The sequence below is a fragment of the Mya arenaria genome, chromosome 4 (genome assembly GCF_026914265.1).
Source record: "Mya arenaria isolate MELC-2E11 chromosome 4, ASM2691426v1".
Classification (NCBI taxonomy): domain Eukaryota; kingdom Metazoa; phylum Mollusca; class Bivalvia; order Myida; family Myidae; genus Mya; species Mya arenaria.
Window position 1 is genome coordinate 15,147,094 of NC_069125.1, and position 24,288 is coordinate 15,171,381.

At 34.9% G+C, this 24,288-nt stretch overlaps 1 protein-coding gene across 3 annotated transcripts in view; it reads left to right on the forward strand.

The window, feature by feature from the left end:
* The window catches only part of LOC128230549 (liprin-alpha-1-like), a 53,277-nt gene extending 30,023 nt beyond the window's left edge, over positions 1-23,254 (forward strand). For 2 of the 3 annotated variants that reach the window (XM_052942928.1, XM_052942929.1), the window contains 10 exons: positions 449-588; positions 1,557-1,726; positions 2,111-2,201; positions 2,805-2,886; positions 3,484-3,684; positions 4,546-4,724; positions 5,251-5,348; positions 6,361-6,536; positions 9,514-9,582; positions 14,528-23,254. In XM_052942928.1, coding sequence (XP_052798888.1) covers positions 449-588; positions 1,557-1,726; positions 2,111-2,201; positions 2,805-2,886; positions 3,484-3,684; positions 4,546-4,724; positions 5,251-5,348; positions 6,361-6,536; positions 9,514-9,582; positions 14,528-14,725 — 1,404 coding nt within the window. In that variant the 3' untranslated portion in view covers positions 14,726-23,254. Of the gene's footprint in view, positions 1-448; positions 589-1,556; positions 1,727-2,110; positions 2,202-2,804; positions 2,887-3,483; positions 3,685-4,545; positions 4,725-5,250; positions 5,349-6,360; positions 6,537-9,513; positions 9,587-14,527 lie in introns of all 3 variants that reach the window. The other variant, XM_052942930.1, reaches the window with a different exon arrangement.
* Positions 23,255-24,288: the final 1,034 nt, after the last annotated feature.

Below are 24,288 nucleotides of genomic sequence, written 5' to 3' on the forward strand. Positions count from 1 at the left end.
CATGTTGCTGAAAAAATATATGTTTCCTTATACTGAATTTTGCTGTTGATAAAACGCTAGGATAAATAAAGCACCAAGAAAAAAATGGTAAGAAAAATCGAGTAATATATATTGTCACCGTAGAGCAATAAATCAATATCTACATGTAGATAGAAGCAAATATTGTGTTGTTGCATCAAGGTGACGATCTATAATATGTTAATAATACATTTAAGAAACGAAACTGAAACCTAATTTTTGTCAAAAACTTGTGTAAAATACAAACTACAGTGCACAGGCAATCATTTATTCATATTCTGGGCAGAGTCACTGTCTCTTTTCTGTTGTAAATTTCAGTATTTACATGGTAGTGAAAATGCTTATGATATTACACACCCATTACACTTAATATTCCAATAATAAATTGTTGATCTGTAAACTCAAGTGGACTTGTATATACCCCTTACAGCAGTACAGTCGAGACGATGCGTCAATCAAGGACGATAGCTTGCCAATCCACTGTGAGTCGAGTCCCCCAAACACGCCGCGTTCTCTCCGTCTAGAACGGATACAGAACGCCCTGTCCCAAAGTACAGACAGCTATGCGAAGTAAGTAGTAAGATCGGTTTGTGATGGTTTATTGGAGCTAGGGCAACATACAGTGCTCCCTCTGTCTAGAACGGATACAAAACGCCCTGTCCCTGAGTACAGACAGCTTTACCAAGGCAGTAGTGTAGATCAGTTTCTTCCGCTATAGGAACATACCTAACTCATTCACCTAAAGCAGATACAGAACGCCATATCTCGGAAGTACAGACAGCTATACCAATTAAGTGGTGTAGATAAGTTCATTCTGCTAGGAGAACATACCAATCCCTCCACCTAAAATAGATACAGAACGCCCTATCCAAAAGTAAGAAAGTTATACCAAGTAGGTAGTGTAGATTGTTTTGTCCTGATTTATCGTAGCTGAGAGAACACGCTTCGCTCCAGGGGTAGTGGTTGCAATAAGCAACCCTCCACCTTAAAAATTGTTTACCAGGCTTGTTCAAATTCTGTTTTTTATATAGCAAGACTTACTAAAAAAATGTAATTATAACTGGTAAAAGGATTCGGGTTTGTTCATCCAAATGTATAATTTTGATAAGTGCCTCCATCTAGAACAGATACAGACTGTCCTGGATTATAGAAAATATGCATGTTGCCAGAGACAAAGACTTACCTATGTGTAGAGTTATGCACCGTTTTTGACTGAACAAAGCAAACGAGCATAGGCGTTCTCCCCGTGTGCTGTTGTTGTTTATGCCACTTTGGCCTACAAAAATATCTTTATTGTTTGGGGAACCCTACCCTACCTACATAATGGTATTTTTTATTTAAATTAATTGCATTTTAATATGTAGATTAAAGAAGAATACTTGAACACCATTCCCCAGTGATGACAATAAAGTTCTTACATAAAGCCTAAAAAAAGCTTACCTACCCTATCTCATTTGAAAAAGGATGTAACTCTTACCAAATCATATTTATTTTGGCTTTAGAAGTCTTGATGTTTTCATCCATAGCTGCATTTTCAGTCGTACGGTGATCAACACGACCTCGAGCACCCTCTCGAGCACAGCAAGCAGTCAGGACTCACTGAACCGCTCCCAGAAGAAGAAAGGCCTCAAGTCCTCCATACGTACACTCTTCGGCAAGAAGGAGAAGCCAAAACACAAGGGGTCCATGAGCAGGGACTCTCAGCAAGGTACAAGGAGACTGCTCGCAGCTACACTTTGATTATGATGAGTTAAAGGTGTATTAGCTGACAAGTAACACATGATTTGTCCTTTGTGCTCAATGGTCAAGTAAAAGAAATTTAAGTACTTACATCAGGATTTGACTCACAAAATTTGGCCATACCCTACAGACTCGCACAATTTGGTCATACCCAACCAACTCACAAAGTTTAATCATACCTGAACAACTATCCGAACGACTAACAAAAATAACTGAGATTGAAAAGTAATTCAGCCTATGGGATGGTTTTTCATTAACAAAATAATATACCTAACTACCAATCCCCTCAAAATGTGGTTTGGTTAAAGACTAACAAATATTTGTTAATTGTTGCCCTATGTACATTACACAGGTCCAGGTTACATAGACGCTGGTGGAGATAACACAGATACTCTAGGCCGAGGACTTGGGCCCTCAGAGTTTGACAAGCGAAAGAAACGCAAGTAAGTGACCCTTCAATTTGGGCATCTTTCAAAATCTATCATGAGAACTTACAAGATCATTCAGACTAATGTTTAATGCGGATGGTCATGAACGAAGGTTGTTCGGGAGTTTGACTCAGTTTAACATAAAAGGATAAAATGTAATTGATTTTTTTGGTAAATTTGTACAAAGTAATTTAATGTTATCTTTAATGATGGGAGAGAACTCTGTGTGTAACTTTTGAAGAATCATGATAATTCTCTCCCTTTAATATAGATCACATTTTACTTCATTTGACCCAATTTCCAACAGCAATTCTTCAATTTGTGTGCCCGAAAAACCCTCCTTCATAGAGCTTGGAAAATTAAATATGACCCCCATCAGTTTGTTTTTACCCTTATTTTAGATCATTAACTTATGAACAACTGTGTAGAGTCTTTTAGCATTGGTTGTGGTCAGTAGATGACACCTATTGTTAGGTCGACGATGATGGTCATGACTTTTACAAGAAAAATAAGTGGTGCTCCCGACAGGCAACACTTTGGATTTGTGGAAAAAAGTCTACCAAAGTAATTTTCTATTAAAAATTATTTCGACAATCATTTAGTGTTATCTGTTTACAGAGAGGAGCTACTAGAGGAAGCCATGAAGGCGTGTACACCATTTGCCCTCTGGAATGGTCCGACTGTTGTAGCATGGCTAGAGGTCAGTATACACTGCAACACTTTCATTGGGTTAGCTTCATGTATATTAGAATGCCAGATAACCCAGCTACTCGATTATGCCCTGCACTTCATGAACAGTGGGACAATTAACTAGCAAAATCTTGTTTTCTTCGCAAGCAAAGCATTGATTCCTATAATTTTGTGCTGTTCAGCTATTTAGTATTGAAATGAACTCTGTGTTTTAATTTTTAAAGTGATATTTTAAAATCAATACATACACATGTTTAACAAACATAGATTTTGAGTGGTAAACCTTTAACTACTTACTAAGTAATGCATTTATGAAAAATATTATTTACTGATAACAAGATTGTAACCGTGTAGTTAATAGCTGAAAATGCACAATTATTAAATAACTGGTGGGTCCTAAAGATTTACAGTAGTCAACTATCGTCTCATAAAGTAGAAATACCATGTTTACTGCACTTTTCCTTCAAATTAAACACAGTGTCCTTCATAAGAACCTTTGTTTATTCATCCTTTTTGGTAAATTAAAACAATTGTTTGTAATAATTGTGGTTCTGCTTATTTGGGAGTAAGAATGCATCTTAAATGTTCATCAATTTTCCATTCCTAGTTGTGGGTTGGCATGCCGGCATGGTATGTGGCTGCATGTCGCGCAAACGTGAAATCCGGAGCAATCATGTCTGCACTATCAGACCAGGAAATTCAGCGGGAAATTGGAATCTCGAACCCTCTCCACCGGCTCAAACTGCGACTGGCGATCCAGGAGATGGTCTGTCTCACTTCACCGTCCGCACCCAGGACCTCACAAAGTGTAAGGAACATTAAATACAGATTCAGGGCCGGTTTTCATAAAACAAGTCATTTCTTAAAATTTCATAGTCAACTTAAACAAAATGTATAAGGGTTTTTTGTTAGATTCCTATTAATCATTGTACATAAGGGAAGTAAATCTTGTAGGGTTAATATAGTTAGTGACTCTCCAGTTGGAGGTTAGTATCTTTGTGAAGCAGATGTTGTGAATAAACTGAAAAACAATAAAAAGTGAAAAACAATAAAAAGTGTATCTGAATTAATAAAAAAAATGACTCGAGTTAGGAACTGACTTAAGATGCTTCATAAATACCAGCCCAGGATGAATTTTAAAATCAGGATTAAAAACTTTTAACCAAGACTTTCAAAGTTGTTAAGTTTTTGTCTTTCTGCTGGACTTTTGCATAAAAAAGTAGGACCATCCTTAAAATATCTTCAAAAATGTCAATGGAAAGAAATTTAAATGGGTCTAGACCCTTTAACTATACTATGTTCCTGAATCGTTGATACTTGTATGACTGATATCATCTCTGATATCAGGTAGAGTTTTTTAGTTTATTTATACTTGCACTCGGGCAAAAAGGGCCAATTCAGCTAGTGCTCCGATAAGATTGAAGGTTTTTGGAGCAGAATCTAACCCTGGTAGCACTTGTCACAGGGGATTCCCATTTAAAGTCCCCCTTGGAAGAGGGTTAGTATTGTTTTTAGTGGTGCAGCAGGAAATTGAACCTGAGACCCCTGGATTGACAGTCAAGTGTGTTACCACTAGACCACTGATCTGCCACTTTCCTGATATCAGCTACATGTTAATGGACTTACTTATAAACTGAAAAAGCAACAATTTCAACTCTTTCTTCCACAGCAATCTCTAGCGTTTGGGGACATGAACCATGAGTGGATCGGTAACGAGTGGTTGCCGGGCCTGGGCCTCCCGCAGTACCGCAGTCACTTCATGGAGTGCCTCGTGGACGCTCGCATGCTTGACCACCTCACTAAGAAGGACCTCCGCGGACAGCTCAAGATGGTCGACAACTTCCATAGGTGCGAGTCTTAAGTTTTTGGCTTGCCTGTTGTTTTGAATTTTTTGGGCAGTGAAGTAGAAAAACAAACTCTTATTGTCTGCGCCATATGCTGTGCCCTTTGGTCAAGACCAAAGTTGTACTTGAAAACAAGTAATGCAGTTTAGTGTTGAGTTTTGCTATGTTGAATGTTTATATTCTGTATCAAAAATGTTTTCTTATTCTGTATATTATGCTATGTAGAAACACTACAGGGCTGTCATGCCTAGTTATTTTAATCTTCAAATGTTTTTCTGACCAATTTAGGTCCAAAATTCTCAATGCTCAAAACATAGTTTTTACCTTCTCTGTGTATTTTTATTTAAGAGCATTCTTGTTCATTTCAAGGCAAATCATCAATTTATCAAAATGACACAATATTCCCCAATCAGTATGGTCCTGCCCCATTCCGAAAATGGTGAGGAAAACACTGCCAGACTGAACTCATGTACGTTCTAGAATAAGTGCTTTCTTTTGAGTTGTTAACAGTTGTTTTCTTTCAATTGCAGAACAAGTCTACAATACGGAATTAATAGTTTAAAGCGATTAAATTACGATAAAAAGGAATTGGAAAGTAGAAGAGAAAAATCATTAGAAGAAAATACAGGTAACGTTTGTGGATGTTTGTATTTTATTTTTTCATACGAAGTAATAAATACATGTATCATATTAAGGTCATGGATGGGTAGATATTTTGTCCAAGGTAACTGATCATCAATTGCCAGTGTGTTACGCCATAACGTCATGACATATTAAACTAAATACAATTTTTTTCCCTTTTTTGAGTACCGCAAAGTTACCATGTTATGTAATTATTCCTTATGTCCGGCTCTATGAAACTGGATCAATTCCATTTAACATAGATATCAATTGTTTTGGTGTGTGTGTGTGTGTGAGGATTTTACTTTTTTTTTATCTTGAAATGTGCCAATATTTGCATAGATATCTGGAAAACAGTGATACAAAACTGCTGACAAAAGATCAAATCACATAATTACGTTTGAAAAATGATGTTTTATGACTAAAAGTAGAATAAATTTTCGGCAGTTTTCTAAACAATTTTGATCAATTCTATTGTGAGTTATCTTATATGACTGAATTGAAGGCATTGATATTAAAATTAGCTGAATTTGAGACAAAAACTTAAAAAAGTCTCAAAACTGTCATTAAGTGTGAGAGCAGCTTTCATAATGAGTGAAAACATATTTTTAAAGATGCACTCTTACTCCCAAATAAGATTAACCACAAGTAATAATATTGTTTTAATATTCCAAAAAAGATTAATAAATGTCGAAAAACAATGGTTCTTATGGAGGATTATGAGTTGAATTTGAAAGAAATACACATAAAATATGGTATTTCTACCCTATGAGACTATAGTAGACCACAGTAAATCTTTAAGCATTTGTCAATCATTTAATATTTTTGCGCTTTCTACTATTAAATACACGGTTACAATCTTGTTAAATCAGTAATAAATATTTTCCATAAATGCATTATTTAGTATTAAAGTGGTTCAAGGTTTATCAGTCACAACTGATGTTTGTTATACATGTGTATGTATTGATTTTGAATTAGAGTGTCACTTAAATAAATGTTTTACTTTCAAATATTTGCAGATGTTTTAGTATGGACCAATGAACGCTTAATCAAATGGGCACAAGGAATAGGATTACGCGATTTTGCCAACAACCTGCTAGAATCAGGCCTTCACGGGGCGTTGATAGCCCTTGACGAGAGTTTTGACCACAACAGCATCGCCCTGGCCATGCAGATACCCACACAGAACACAAATGTGAGTGTTTCTTTGTAGTACAAGTGTTCTCATGATAAAGACCTAGCCCCAATATCACAAAAATACTTGAGTCAAATCTCAAACTCATTCTCAACTCATTTTACCATATAACACCAAAATTTATTGAAAACAATATATGTTTTTACACATTTTTAAACTGTATTCTATCATTGAATATGTTGATTGAAACCTTTGGTCTAAATTCTAATGGAAAAATATTCTACAGCCAAAAATGTACTTGAGTACAATTCATTGCCTTTGAACAATTACTCAAGTATATTTTTGCTCTAGAATAAGTTTTCTTTGAAATATTGTCAAAAAATTTCAATAACATATTCCATGAGAAAATATGTTTTCAAAAAGTATAAAAGCATGCAAGATTTTGAACAAAATTATGCTTTTATGTGGTAAAATGAGTTGAGACTGAGATTTGACTTAAGTATTTTCGTGATATTGGGGCCAGCGTCAATATCACGAAAATACTCAAACTCAGTCTCAACTCATTTTACCACATTAAAGCATAATATTCTTCAAAATCTTGCATGTTTTATACTTTTTGAAAACATTTTTTTGTCTTAGAATGTGTTGATAAAAAGATTTGGTCAATATTTCAAAGAAAATCAATTCTAGGGTAAAAAATATACTGGAGTATTTTATAAAGAATACAGAATTGTACTCAAATGCATTTTAGGCTGTAGAATATATTTAGGCCTAAAAAAAAAAAATATTTGGTTCGGGTTACCCGACCCTACCTACGGAATAGGCGCCGACCCTACTGTTTTTATAGTCGGTTTGAAAAAAAAAAATGAAAAAAAAAAAAAAATAATAATAATTTTTTTGATTGTTTTTTTTTTTCAATTGCTTTTCAATATGTAATTTAAAACCTTAAATGCTTACTCAGAAGATAACTTTAACACCATTCCGCTATGATGAAAATGACAGTCTTATAAAAACCTACCTACCCTCCCTATTTTTGAAATGGATGTAACCCTAACCAAACATTTATTTTTTTTAGGCCTTACCTTGGAATTCGACCAAAGGCTTTTATCAGCATATTCTATCATAGAATGTTCTTATAAAACTGTAAAAAACATATATGATTTTTTAAATTTTAATGCTATGTAATAAAATGTGTTGAGTCTGAGTTTGAGATTTGACTTAAGTATTTTCGTGATATTGGGGCCAGGGGCCGTATTCAATAAGCATCTTAGTAACAATTTTCAACTTAGTGAAAATTTGCCTTTTTATGCCCCCTTTTGAAAAAAGTGGGGTATATTGTTTTGCACATGTCGGTCGGTCTGTCTGTCTGTCTGTCTGTCTGTCTGTCGGTCGGTCGGAATACCAAATGGTTTCCGATCAATAACTTGAGAGCGCTTTGACCTAGGGACCTCATACTTGGTAGGTGTATTGGTCATGACCAGCAGATGAACCCTATTGATTTTGAGGTCAGTGGGTCAAAGGTCAAGGTCAGTGTGACCTTTACATGAAAAACGGTTTCCGATCAATAACTTGAGAACGCTTTGACCCAGGGACCTCATACTTGGTAGGTGTATTGGTCATGGCCAGCAGATGAACCCTATTGATTTTGAGGTCAGTGGGTCAAAGGTCAAGGTCAGTGTGACCTTTACATGAAAAACGGTTTCCGATCAATAACTTGAGAACGCTTTGACCCAGGGACCTCATACTTGGTAGGTGTATTGGTCATGACCAGCAGATGAACCCTATTGATTTTGAGGTCAGTGGGTCAAAGGTCAAGGTCAGTGTGACCTTAACATGAAAAACGGTTTCCGATCAATAACTTGAGAACGCTTTGACCCAGGGACCTCATACTAGGTAGGCTTATTGGTCATGACCAGCAGATGAACCCTATTGATTTTGAGGTCAGTGGGTCAAAGGTCAAGGTCAGTGTGACCTTTACATGAAAAACGGTTTCCGATCAATAACTTGAGAACGCTTTGACCCAGGAACCTCATACTTGGTAGGTGTATTGGTCATGACCAGCAGATGAACCCTATTGATTTTGAGGTCAGTGGGTCAAAGGTCAAGGTCAGTGTGACCTTAACATGAAAAACGGTTTCCGATCAATAACTTGAGAACGCTTTGACCCAGGGACCTCATACTAGGTAGGCTTATTGGTCATGACCAGCAGATGAACCCTATTGATTTTGAGGTCAGTGGGTCAAAGGTCAAGGTCAGTGTGACCTTTACATGAAAAACGGTTTCCGATCAATAACTTGAGAACGCTTTGACCCAGGAACCTCATACTTGGTAGGTGTATTGGTCATGACCAGCAGATGAACCCTATTGATTTTGAGGTCAGTGGGTCAAAGGTCAAGGTCAGTGTGACCTTAACATGAAAAACGGTTTCCGATCAATAACTTGAGAACGCTTTGACCCAGGGACCTCATACTAGGTAGGCTTATTGGTCATGACCAGCAGATGAACCCTATTGATTTTGAGGTCAGTGGGTCAAAGGTCAAGGTCAGTGTGACTGTAAGCTGAAAAAATTGTCCATATTTTATTTAAGTGTCCAAATCCTACTAACAATTTGGCTCCCAAGGGGGCATAAATGTTTCACTAACATCTCTTGTTTCTAATTTGAATTTCAAGAAAACAACAATGTTTGGACACCCAAAATATAAAAATCCACAAAAATATGGTCTAAACAATGTATGCATACGAATAAATCTGATGAAAAGTAGTGGGTATTTAAAATAACTGATGTCAAAATTATGAAATTCTCACTTGTTGAAAATATTCATTAAAGATGCTTAGTGAATATGGCCCCAGGACTGTGTAATCCAGATGTAATATTCTTTTAACCATGTAAAGTGATATATTATTGGCCTCATACTAGCTTGCATTGACAATTCTAGGCTTGTTTAGAGGAACTACGGTATTTGCCAATTTCGGGACAGTCTGGTGTCTGGTTCCATTAAGAATTCTTAATTCTGAAAATTATTTTTATGTTTTTCAGATCCGATCGATACTAGAGCGTGAGTTTAACAACTTGTTGGCACGTGGCACAGATCGCCAACTGGAGGAGGTAGGTCTGTATTATTTTTGTTATTTTCTCGACGCCCCTCGCCTATGCAGTGCTTGGTTGCGGACTTTGTGTAACAACCCTCTGTTTATTGCTTTTTCACCATGGTGAGTGTATCAAAACCTGGATTTTGTGACTGCGTAATGCTGTTTTGTGTTTATTAGCTGATCTGGTTTTGTCATGCCTTATTATCAGAGTCATTGTAGTAATCCTTTATAAACTTTGGCCATAATAAATAAAATAAAAACTTGATACACATGTTGCCCAAGATAATATGCACATGTATTAAAATACTCATCACTCTTGACTTGAATAATTATCTAGTTATGAGCTTTTACGACAATAAAATATTCCAGACAATCATTGGCATTCGATCTCTCGACCACCATTTTGTTTGAAATATGTTCAAATGAAACTTGGTACACAATGTTGCTGGAGACGATATGCACATGTTCTGAAATGCCCATAACTTAGACTTGAAAAATTGTCTAGTTATGAGCTTTTACAAGAATAAATATTCCAGACAAACATTGGCATTCGATTGCTCATATATTCACATGAAACTTGGTATACATGGTGCTGCCAGAGACAATATGCACCAAAATTCCCATCGCTCTGACTAGAATAACTGTTCAGTTATGAAATTTTACAACAAAATATATTCTTGATGAGCATTGGGATTTTATTGCTCCATCGCATTTTTTTTTTAAATATTTTCAAATGAGACTTGGTACACATGTTGCAGGAGGCGCTATGCACATGTATAGAAATGCCCATCACTCTGAATTCAATAATTGTCCAAGTATGAACTTTTATATCAAAAAAATATTCCAGACAAGCTTTGGCATTTGCTGCACAACACTTTTGTTGACTTTCATTTTAAATATGATTAATGTGCTATATAGCTGCATAGCAAGCTTGATATAGTAAATAATTGTTCATTCTGTGACTGCTTTGCAATGGGGGTCCTTTTTTTAGGGTGGGTATTTTGTGTTTTTTTAAATGATTTAAAAATGCTAAATGGTTGCTATTGGATGTTACTTTATTTGTTTTTAGTATTGGCACTCCAGTGTGCTTTAAAAAAAAAAGTCCGGAGAGCCCTCAAAAGTGTTTCTGCTGCAGGGTGCTTCATCCCCCCCATGCCATTGCCAAAATGGTTGCAGACCCTCAGCTGCCAGTTCAGTCTCATTCCTGGTATCATAGTTAAAGCATAGTAGCAATTGTCACTTACAACAAGCAAGTACATTCCTCCACTGCCTACCAAACAAATTATAAATATGCAGTTACAAGGGCTGTAATAATGGTCACAAAACCTAGGGAATATAACCTGGGGTGGTATTCAATATTGGTTCCTATAGGTTTTCTTTTGGCTTATCAACGAATGTAAGCCATAATTGTTGTAAGATCAAGATTTTTTTTCAAAAAATTGTAAAATCAAATAAAGCTCTTAATTTCGAAATAGATCGAATAGTTTTTCACAAATGTTGACTTGAAATGTACGTGAGTTGATAAGCCCTGTTGTGTTTTTAACAGACTGTGTGATATAAATAACAGCCCTTTTCAGTGAAAGAAGTCAATGATGTATGATAAAAAGTTTGACCTAAGTCGCATATTGAATACCACCCAAGAATATTTATGAATTTGAAGGCATTATGAATACACTTTATAGCAAATTACTGCTCAAACACCTTGTATTTACTACTAACATATCTTACTAACATTTTTCTACATTTGCTGCTAAATAAGCAAGCTTTATTAAGCAGGCTTTTCCACTTACTGGTATATACCCATGTATTTTCTTCGCCACGTTAATGACATCCTAACCAACATATTATATATACCTCACTCTTAATCCACAAATCTCAATCTTAAAAACCACCTCACATGAAAATGAAGTAACGTGAAAAATAACTTTTGATGCACTGGTTTTTTAGGGTGGCAATTTTTTTTTTTCTACTGTCAATTAAAAATGAGGCGGAATTAATAAAACCAAATTTTACTTATCAGACATCCAATCTGTATGTAACAGACATGATTTCTTGCGTTACTTCATTTTCGCCTTTTGCCTAGTTTTCCTGAAACACATTTTGATGACAGGAACAGATTATGCTGTACTGACAATATTGACAACCAGTATTGTCAGATATATACATTCATTAATCTGTAGCATGCTGGTTTTCCGTTGATATTCAAGTGATTTATGTGACCCTGTTTTAAAAAAAAACTCGTAATTTTAAGAATACAGTCAAACCTCATTGGCTCGAACTCCCTTTGCTCAAATTCCTCGTTGGCTCGAACTGGATGTAAAGGGCCGACTTCTTTATACTGAAGGTGTTTATTCCCACTTGGCTCGAATAATTTGAGGCTTGATGTGTTTTTGCCAGTCCGTGGGAGTTTGGGCCAACGGAGTTTGACTGTATATTAAATTTTTGACGGAGCAGATTTCACATGCTTTGCCTTTATTTTATTTTCAGCTGACTGGTAATTATTGTATTGTCATAATCAAAATATGGTTAAAGTTATTTGATTTTTGGTTTATCATGCCATTAGCTGTAATGTTTAATGTTGATACTTGATGAACCACTATAATTTTGGTATCATTTGAAAGGAAATAAAAAAAAAAGGCTATTAATTACTAGAATGTTTAATAAATGACTTAAAATACATGTGCAAATATCACTTTAGTATTTGCATTATTATTCTACATTAAACCCTTTCATCAGATATCAAAATACTATGACACTGTATGATAGTTAACAACTTAATGGATGGCACGTTATCAAGGCACTATTGGTTAACCACAGACTCAGGCAGGTTATCAATGCACTATTGGTTAACCACAGACTCAGACAAGTTATCAGGGCACTATTGGTTAACCACAGACTCAGGCAGGTTATCAATGCACTATTGGTTAACCACAGACTCAGGCAGGTTATCAATGCACTATTGGTTAACCACAGACTCAGACAAGTTATCAGAGCACTATTGGTTAACCACAGACTCAGACAAGTTATCAAGGCACTATTGGTTAGCCACAGACACAGGCAGGTTATCAAGGCACTATTGGTTAATCATAGATACAGGCAGGTTAATTAAGGCACTATTGGTTAACCACAAATTCAGGTAGGTTATCAAGGCACTATTGGTTAACCACAGATTCAGGCAGGATAACAAGGCTCTATTTGGTTAACCAGAGATTCAGACAAGTAAGTCAAAGCACTATTGGTTAACCACAGACTCAGGCAGGTTAATTAAGGCACTATTGGTTAACTTCAGATTCAGGCAGGTTAATCAAGGCACTATTGGTTAACCACAGATTCAGACAAGTTATCAAGGCACTATTGGTTAACCACAGACTCAGGCAGGTTAATTAAGGCAAATTTGGTTAATCACAGATTAAGGCAGGTTAATCAAGGCACTATTGGTTAACCACAGATTCAGGCAGGTTAATTAAGGCACTATTGGTTAACCACAGATTCAGGCAGGTTAATCAAGGCACTATTGGTTAACCACAGATTCAGACAAGTTATCAAGGCACTATTGGTTAACCACAGATTCAGGCAGGTTATCAAGGCACTATTGGTTAACTACAGATTCAGGCAGGTTATCAAAGCACAATTGGTTAACCAGAGATTCAGACAGGTTATCAAGGCACTATTGGTTAACCACAGATTCAGGCAAGTTTTCAAGGCACTATTGGTTAACCAGAGATTCAGGCAGGTTAATCAAGGCACTATTGGTTAACCACAGACTCATTCAAGTTATCAAGACACTATTTGTTATCCACAGATTCAGGCAGATTATCAAGGCACTATTGGTTAACCACAGATTCAGGCAGATTATCAAGGCAAATTTGGTTAATCACAGATTTAGGCAGGTTATCAAAGCACTATTGGTTAACCGCATAATCAGGCAGGTTGCCATGGCACTATTGGTTAACAAAGGATTCAGGCAGGTTATCAAGGTTTAATTTGTTAACCATTGTTTCAGGAATGTTGATATGGCTTAATTGGTTAACCATTGTTTCAGAAATGTTATCAAGGCTTAATTGGTTAACCATGGTTTCAGGAATGTTGTCAAGGCTTAATTGATTAACTATGGTTTCATGAATTTTATCAAGACTTAATTGGTTAACAGTGGTTTCATGAATATTATCAAGGTTTTATTGGTTAACAACAGATTCATGGTGTTTATCAAGGCTTGATTGGTTAACCATGGTTTCAGGAATGTTATCAAGGCTTGATTGGTTAACCATGGTTTCGGGAATGTAAGTTTATCAAGGCTTAATTGGTTGGCTACAGATTCAGTAAGATTTTCAAGACTTAGTAGGTTAACCATGAATTTCAGCAATGTTATCAAGGCTTTATTGGTTTATGGATTCACAGAGATTATGAATGCCATATTGATTAATAGTGTTCCAATGAGATCACTTTAGTCTAAATATGATCCCAAATAATGGATAATTATTTAGTATTACATGTATACATTTGGCTTGCACTCTTGATGTCTTTTAGATATCAAATACACAAATATATTAATTATGAATGCATAGTGACCCCTTATTATTTATATCTGTCATTTGAAAATGTTTTACATGCAAAATGAAATTGTTAAAAAAAAAGATAAAAATAATAATTTTGCCTTGAAAATTGTGAAAAAAGGTCTAATTTCAATTCAAATACAGCAAAAATTCTAGCTACAGTAACTCTATGTGTAATGAAGTGTTTTCATTTACTTAACATATAAACCAGTGAGAAATACCCTTTCAAATAATATCAAAATAACATGGGGGCATCAAAATTTAACATTATGGTTAATGGAGCTTTCAGAGTAATGGCTTATGTGTTGGTCAGATTCCTTTAAGTATCTTATGATGTTAAATAAATGTACTATCGATGAAGAAAATACCACCTGTTTTCATTGGTTTGCAACATGTTATTGTTTGCAGGGAGAAGGAGGCAGATTCCGTCGGGCCCCATCATGGCGTAAGAAGTTCCGCAACAAAGATCGCAGCAAGGACAGTGGCGAAGACGGGGAGGGGTCAGAGGCTGGGGCTCAGGGGTCTTCGCCCCAGGTTCAGCGGCGCATGACCGGCCCTGGGTTAGCCGGCCAGCTCCAGATGACTGAAACCATGAGGAACTTCTAGACCTGCAAGCTTCCACCAACGCGGATCAGGTCCACCATATTGAGGACCTTGACCTTGGATAGGTCGCCATGGCAGTGACCTTGACTTTTGATAGGTCGCTTGGATTATGACCTTGATTTATGATATGTTGCTATGTCAATGAAATGGACTTTGAAAAAAGTCGCTATGGTGATGACCTTGCCCTTACCAGAGGTCTCACATGTGTTTGCTAGTCAGGTTTCTCAGCCATACCCCCCCTACTATAGAAGAGTGATTTGGGTGTATTAAATTCAACTTGGAAAATGCAGGGAACATCTTGATACGCTACGAAGGCACTACAGCTTTATGGCCACTATTAACAAGGTCTTGACTTGAGCATGATGTCTTTTCAGTTTTAAGCCTTGTGTGTTCATTGTATATTATTAGGATTTGTTTGCAGTTTAACCATTGCAGTTGTGACCAATATCCAAGTGTGGGTTGTTCTCTGAGGACATTGTTAAGTGGTCGACATCACTATACGGAGAACAGTCTAGTCTGCTATACCTAGAGACTTGTGCCGGCGCTGGACAGTTGCAATAGAACTTATATAGAAGTTCACATTAACCATTCATCCGATGTTCATAGCAGGGCTTCCATTAAGAATTCGGAACTGGAAGTATGTCTCAGCTTCCTTTCCATCAATTTTGGAAGATTTTCCAATGTGGAGGTATAAATCTCGTGAATGCAGCAATTTTGTTCAGCTATTGTGTTAAAATGAAATAGTTTGCAAATAATTTGCCTAGCTTTACTAATTAAATTCAAATAATTTGAATTTGCTTCAAGGCTGATTATAAATGTGACCATAAAAGAAACAATGTCACCAGATTTGTTATATTCAAACTTCACAGCCTTCACATTTGGAAAATTCCTCCAAAATTTTGGAAGAATTTGAACTTCCAAGGACTCCGATATACTGGAAGTTTTACCCCATTTTAGGGAGTAATTTACTTCCAAACTTCCTTTAACGGAGGCCCTGCCACAGTTCATTGCATTACAGTATGTAACGTGTTTTCTATTGCACATATTTGAACCTTTAATACTTGTATTACACGAGCTGTTGATTAAATGTTTGTGTGTTAGTTATTGTATATAAAAGATAGTGTATACCTTTAAATAAATGTTAGTGATTCTGCCCGACATTCTGTTGTTGAGCGTACTAGCTTTAAAAGATGTTTGTGTATAATTGTATCAACTCCATACAAGCTGTGTATATTATTAAACATTTTGCACTAAGTCATTAATTAGGGGTGAGAATCTTCCACTGTTTCGCGGATTTCTCGGGCTTTTTGGGCTCCAAGGCAAAAAACCCAAAGGAACCCTCAGTTCTGTTGTTATTAATATTTGTTTACTCTTAAAGCTGCAATCTCACAGATTGAATGTTTTGGCAACTTTTTTAAATTTTTGTCTTGGACGAGCCAATTTTTACCAAAATCCATGGAAACCAGTTATATAAGACTGCTGACAAAAAATAAGATCCCAGATTTTATATTTAAGTTCAAAAATTGATTTTTTGTGCATTTTTCTTAAACCGTTACTTCTCTTAAACCGTTAGTAACGGTTTAAGCCATAAAACTTTAATTTTCGAACGGAAATATGAAAATCTACGATCTGATTTTTTGTAAGCAATCCTGTATCATTGGTTTGCAGATATTTACGCAAAAATTTGCTCTTTCCAAGACAAAAAAATAAAAAAAAGTTGTAAAAATGGTATATCTGTGAGAGTGCAGCTTAAACAACTAATACTGATATGTTTGATTGCAATCTTAAGGGCTGTTTCAATGAAGGTCTTAGTGTTGATTTTATTTGTAAATTTAAACGATCTTAGTAACAGATTTCATTATTTTGCTACCAATTTGTATGAATTGAACTTGACCAGACATTGAAAGTAATCACGAAGTTTTTTTTTTTTTTATACCATTTGTGAAGTTTTTAAACTTACAAAAGTAGTTAAAAGTAATGAATAAAATGGTTTATTGAAATGACCCCTTAGATTCTTAATATGCTTCAAACCTAGGAGCTTAGTCCCGTCATCCTCACCAATGAGGTGCCCTGGGCCCGCCAAGGTGCCAAACTGGGCTCCCTGGAACCGTAGGGTAAAGTTGAGGGCAATATACCATCAGCCATTTTCACCCCTGATTAACTGATTGCCAATAGTTAAAAAAATTGGTTAACTTTAGATTTTTTTATCTTGATTATATTTATTTATAATTTTCAGCCAAAATACATATGAGCAAATAAATGCAGGTCATTTGATGTGGTGTACTATTGTATGAATTTGTAATTAAACATTCAGGCATATAAAAAAATAAATGTTTGTTTGTGGTTTCATACCCCTCAATTTTTTTTTACAAGGTAGGTCAGATTTACAAAAAAAAATTCTTTCTTGATTTTTCTATTACCAAAAACTAAAGCTTATGAACACCTATACATTCAGTAATAACATCACTGGTATTGTTTAATGCCAAAAACATTTCATTTTTAAATGAAAAAAAAAAAAAAGATAAAAAAAATCATTCCCAAGGCAATAACCTTTCTAGGGTCTAGGCCAAAAAAAGGGTAGCTCGGGAAACCATAAACAAACATATAATTTTATTATGCCTAAGGCATGAGTTAGAAATGATTCCATAGCTCTAGTATTATCATTAATCATTTTATTTCACATGGCTATCTCATTACTTTCATACCCTTAAAAGTTAAAGGCACCTTTTCACGTTTCATAGGGTCAGACTTTGATTTTTTTGTGTGTGTGTGAATTTGAGCTCTTTTGAAGATAATTGAAATAAAGAAAAAATGTCTTATTCAAACGAAGGGAGTGCAAAATGGAAGCTCTCGGAACAGAATGGTTACCATTTCCAAAATTTCATTTACTAAAATTGATCATCCTCCGATACATAGAATATGTGACAGAATATGCTCTAATTTGCCATTAAGAGTTAAAAAGTAACGCTTTTGAAAATTGTTTATTTTAGACTTGGAATTATAAAATTCTGTTCAAATGAAGATCTGCCTGTTGTCATTTGGTGTAAGTTCAAGTAATTAAAAAAACTTTAAAACCTTTAAACACATAATGATTGATGTATGGGCCCTATATATGATATATTTGTTTTATACAAGGCTTGCATTATTTCCATAGGTTAATTTGTTTGCAGTTTCGGTCACATTGTTACGAAGGACTTCGTTGAGATTTACTTTGTTTCCCCGAGATATTTCCGATAACATTGACTTCAAAAGATGATTTTTGCAAGTACATTGAAGGTTTCATTAAGCTGTTAAGCTATTTAATACTGTATTAGTCTATGGAAATATCAAATAAATGCTATAGTTCTGACATACTAAGTTCAAGTGTATTTAGAGTTAGTACTGTCTTGTTTAAGCATAGGTTAGTGTTTGTTAATACGCATGTATGCAATTCGGCGTGGTCAGGGCCTGCATTAACTGGCTTAGTGTTCAAAATTATATTTTGTCTACTGTGACTCTGTCTATGTTTAAATCCGCTAATGTACCTTATCAAAATCACTAACAGCTGACTACTGATTTACCAAATTAGACTTGCAGCAAATTTGAAAAAATACTTACCCCATAGGACAAAATATAATTCTGAACACTAACCCATTTTTGGGTTACTATATACTATCATAATGCTATTTATCACATGTGTTATTTGGTTCGCTCAGTGATTAACAGTTTCATTGGAGCAATGATTACTTGTATTAGCTATTGAAAGGTTGTGATTGCTGTCTTCTTCAGTTGTTTTTGTAAGAAACCTAGCGATGGCAATGATTTTTATTAGGGCAAATTTTGATCGCATTCTCCTTATTTTGTATATAATGTTCCTAAGAAAAGTCAGTATCGTCAGCGTGAAAAATTTAAAATTTCACCTCGACCATAACTTTAAAACTGTGCAAACTACAATAGACTTTGTACAAATTTTGCCATAGTCTTAAGGCCCATAATTCTAGCCTAAGAACTAACTGAGTTTTGCCCTTTTTATACTGGAAAACAACAGTATTGGCATATAAGAGTGATGGAGTGGTATAGGTACCTGCCTTTCTACCATGAGCTTGTGGGTTTGATCCCCACTAGGGCCTCTCAAAAAGGACACAGTACTAGTTTCTGCCCAGGAAATGGATTCGAGGGTCATCTTATAATCTTATCAGCTTTCGTCACCATCGAGCTGAAATAAATTAGCATAAACCAACAGAATTGGCACTTGCTCTGTGGCGCTCTTGTTGTTCATTTTGTTTTTCAAAGCTGCTTCTTAGTTGTAAACAGGACAAACATGTATGGGGTACAAATAATAGCATTCAGTATTCAAAAATAACTTTGTGTGTATGTCTGGAAATTTGCAATTGATTTTTTTCCATAAGGTTGTATTAATTTGTTAAACTATTGCAATTCAGTATTTTTATTTGTCCCTGTCAACCGTACGAGACATTATGTATTCAAAAGCTATTAAGGTCTCGGATGAACAAAGAAGCTATTGAGGTCGATGGTGAACAAAGACGTTTTGTCGTTTCATTTAACCATAGGTAATTTTGTAGTTTATTTTGTATCATTTGAAAGGGTAATTCTTATCACTAACATGTTAAATAAAGGATGACAAAAATTTAGAAAAGGTTTATTGCAGTTTGTAATTTTGTTCTTTATTTGAATTGAAATCATATGTGAATCGACCTATTTGTAATCTTTTAAGGCCAAAAAAATATTGTTTTCATACATTGTCGGATACCTCCGATACACACTTGGCTATGCTTCATTGTGTATCGTGGCTAGGAAAATCTCGTAATCATGAATGAAAAATGAGGCAGTTTCATTTGGTCAGCAAGGAACTAGTGTGGAAACATGCACAGACAGTGTTGTTCTTATGTTTTCCCGTAGAAAAAGTATTCTGCCGAAATCTTGAATTGTACTAGATTCGCAAGATTACAGATTTAAAACACCCACCTAGAACACTCCCCTGTGGAGACAACTGACAATAACGGATTATTGAAGAGTACTAACGTGTAACATAAGATTTCATTGGAAGAAAAGTTTTCTCCCCTGCCTCATAGATATATAATGAGATTTTGTCAGGTAAATTTTACAAAAGGTGTATGAAGTGTAACAGAAGTGGTACCATGGTTGGTGATGGTGGGTCTTATATGGCTAAACAAACAACATTCTTTCTAAACATAAGAATTATGCTGAATGGTATCTTTGAAGTTAGGTTACATATCATATTATTGCTATAGTTAAATTATTTTATTTTATTTCTCAACATATGCCAGATGATATCAGAGAACTATAACACTCTTATATATTTGTTCTATACAATTAGACGAAATAACATGAGTTTACATGAAGGATCTATTTAATTGAATTTTTTTAAATTGATTATTTCAATTCTTATTGAATGACCATAATTATGATACGTTATTTATATGATAAATACTAATTTTATGATTTACATCACTAAATACATAATACGTCGCTATATAGCATGCATATTTTAGCGCTATCTATTTATGATGACATGTCAAAAGTTTTTACACTAGTTGCTAGTATATAAAGTATATATAAAGACGTTATTTCTTGTGATGTCATTAATGATATAAATCAACTTCTTTGTTCAATTTTTGGAATCCCAAGTTTTGAAATCCATTTCATGCCGCTCTTGGTTGGGTTATTACATTAGTGCTGACAAAAAGTGTTACCTTTTTTTTTAAAGCAATAAATAAATTGATACTTGTATTATATTAAATTTTCAATTGCATTTGTGTGATAATATAATCTGTCTGATCTTTAATTTGTTCATACATTAGTGGAGATTTTCAGTAACTTCTGCTGTTCCCTGAGCTGATGCCCATTTACAGTTTTAGGAAAGCAAAAACAAACAATAGCCATCGCTTACTTAGCAAGTGGTTTCGGCAGTTTAGAATTTTGCGACTTAAAGCTTACAGTCGGGGTTTTACAAATCACTGGATTGTTTTTTTGCAGTTACTAAAATATTAGGAATATATACATCAACTTTTAGATGTATGATGCTTGGATTTATCAGTACAGAAAACCACTGTTTCCTTAAGCAAATTCTACCATTCTCCAGGCTTAAAGCTGCTCTCTCACAGGTTGAACGTTTTGACAACTTTTTTTATTTTTTGTCTTGGAACAAGCCAATTTTTGCGAAAATCCATTGAAACCAGTCATACAAGACTGCTGACAAAAAATAAGATTGCAGATTTTTATATTTAAGTTATTTTTTTTATGTTTTATGCATTTTTCTTAAATCGTTAGTAACGGTTTAAGCCATAAAACATTCACTTTTCGAACAGAAATATGAAAAAACTGCGATCAGATCTTTTGTAAGCAGTCCTTTATCATTGGTTTGCAGATATGTATGCAAAAATTTGCGCTTTCCAAGACAAAAAATAAAATAAGTTGTAAAAATGGTATATCTGTAAGAGTGCAGCTTTAAATGATGCAAGAATAATGGCGCGCAATAAACTAATAAAAATGGACATTTGGAAACATGTGAATTACAGCACCCTATTGCATTGCCTCTGTTATCTTTATGTAAATACAAATGTCCATCAGAAATCACATGCTGTGTGGTGATTAATAATCTGAAAGCGTTCTTTCATGAATGTTCATTTATACTTATTTACAAGTTGTATAAAATATGCTAGAATTTTAACCAATTTTAATCAAAGTATATATAGTAATGTATTATATGTACATGAGATATTTAAAACCATGTTGTAAAAGTAGATCTGAGATAATTATGTACTAAATGTTGATTTTTCATTCAGTTTTGCATGTTTGTATTGTTAAGATTTGATTACAAAATATACATGTACACTTTCATAGCTAGCTACAACCATTGTAACCGTTTTTCATTTTGTATTTATTAACAAGATTCATGTAACATGTTCATGTGATATATATCTGACATTGTGTGGAGCAATTTTTATTTTGTAAAGTAAATTTATGATTTTAACTTATGCAACAGGTATGTGTGCCAGCTTGACACTGGTACTGCTGTATAAAACATTCTCATCTTCTTCTCATCTGAATCTCAATCTATATTTTCTGATTCTATGACATTGCTGATAAGCCATGTTATATTCATCTAGTATTTAGAATTATTAGCTCGTCTGTATTTTTAAGTACAATCAAACCTTGTTGACATGAACACATAAGGACTGACTAAAATACATCGAGCCTCGAAAAGTCCGAGCCAAATTAAGGAATGCTTACCTTCAGTATGTATAGATGGGTCCTTTACATCCAGTTCGTGCCAACGAGGAATTTGAGCCAAGCGAGTTCGAGTCAACGATGTTCAACTGTATTTTGAAAGCCTTGATGTGGTTGTCTGTGTATTTGTGCCAAAACTTTAACCTTGACCATAAATTAATGACCGTATAAGATTATTCCTATGAAACTTGGTAAACATCTTGCCATAAACATTACACTCATGGTGATGCAATTTCCATAACTTTGTCTTTGATAATTGTCCGGTAATGACCCTTTTTTTAATCGAAATAACAGTAGATGGTAGCATTGGCGTTCGCACAGCAACGCTCTTGTTTCAAAATGTAACAAGTATTGCCTTTTCTCCTGATATACAAATATTAATGCCACTGGAGTGCTGCCCCTTTTTTGACTGAAAAAACACACACAACAAATTAGCATTGGCATTCACTCTGTAGCTCTTGTTTCAAAATGTAACAAGTATTGCTTTTTTCCCCCCTTTTCTCCTGATATACAAATATTAACGCCACTGGAGTTATGCCCCTTTTTTTACTGAAAAAAACAACCACAACAAATTAGCATTGAAATTCACTCTGCAACGCCTGTTTTCCCCTATTCTCCTTATACACAGATATAGACTACACTAGAGAGAACCTTGGCATTTCAATAGAGTAAATTTCAATTAGATTAACATTTAATTCCCAAAACTGTTAAAATGATATTATCAAGAGCGACATGTCCCTTTGATGAAAAATTCCTGCAGATTGTTCTTATTAATATTTAAAAAAAAAATGCAAGTCACTTTCTAATATTCTGACATCTGCACAAGAAATGCCAAAATCAAGGTCTCAGAATATTTGCATGTCATTTATTTTTGAATAGTTGAATAACTTATTGTACTTTTGTTATGTATTGTTCGGATAGTATATATGGGATTGACTGTTTGGTTGATCATATGTTTTATCAATCTGATCCTATATAAATTTATTTCTTTGCATCTCACAATCGGATCCTTTATAAATTTATTTGTGTGCATCTCACAAACGGATCCTATATAAATGTATTTGTGTGCATCTCACAATTGGATCCTATATAAATTTATTTGTGTGCATCTAGATACGTTACTCTTAATCTTTTTCTGCATTTTTTCTTAGCCTTTATACAGCAGTATTACCTGTGAAGTGGCCCCACATTATCTGTCACTGTATTTGTTAGTAAAAGCTGGAAGCTGATTTGTCCTGTCACAGGAGTATCAGTGAAAAAATAAAAAAGCTGAACAAAATATGTGCTTAGTTGTTCTTTGAATGCCTTAAAGCTGCACTCTTACAGATTGACAGTTTTGAATTTGTCATTTTTTTTTCATTGAATGAGCTATTATTTGCCTTATGTCTGGAAACCAGTAATAAAAGACTGCAGACAAAAGATCAGATCGCAATTTTTAACCAGATTTTCACATAGTGAAACCTAGTTATTAGAATGACGAACGTTGTGCGGGCGGGCGGCCGGGTGGTGTCAAACTCACCTATGAAACTGAATAATTTCAGTAAGGGTTGACATATCTTGACCAAACTTTGTCTATAGGAAGAGTTTATGGATATATTTCATGGGATTGCGTTTGGGGTCCCTAGATTCAAGGGCAAGGTCACTGTTACTAAATATAGAAAAATGATTAAAAATGAATAACTTTAGTAAGGGTTGACAAACTTGGTATAAAGGAAGAGTTTATGGATACCTTTCATGGGATTGCATTTAGGGCCCCTAGGGGCAAGGTCACTGTTACTAAAAATAGAAGAGTGGTTGAAACTGAATAACTTTAGTCAGGGTTCACATATCTTGGCCAATCTTGCTATATAGGAAGCGTTTATGGAGACCTTTCGTGGGATTGCGTATATGGCTTCTAGGGTCAAGGTCAAAGTCACTGTTACTAAAAATAGAAGAATGGTTGAAACTGAATCACTTTAGTAAGGGTTCACATATCTTGACCCAACTTAGTATAAAGGAACTGTTTATGGATATCTTTCATGTGATTGCGTTTGGGGTCCCTATGGTCAAGTACAAGGTCACTGTTACTTAAAATAGAAAACAACAGTTGGAACTGAATAACTTTAGTAAGGGTTGACATATCTTGACCCAACTTGGTATAAAGGAATAGTTTAATGATACTATTCATGGGATTGCGTTTGGGGTCCCTAGAGTCAAGGTCAAGGTCACTGTTACTAAAAATAGAAAAATGGTTGAAACTGATAACTTTAGTTAGGGTTGACATATCTTGACCAAACTTGGTATAAAGGAAGAGTTTATGGATACCTTTCATGGGA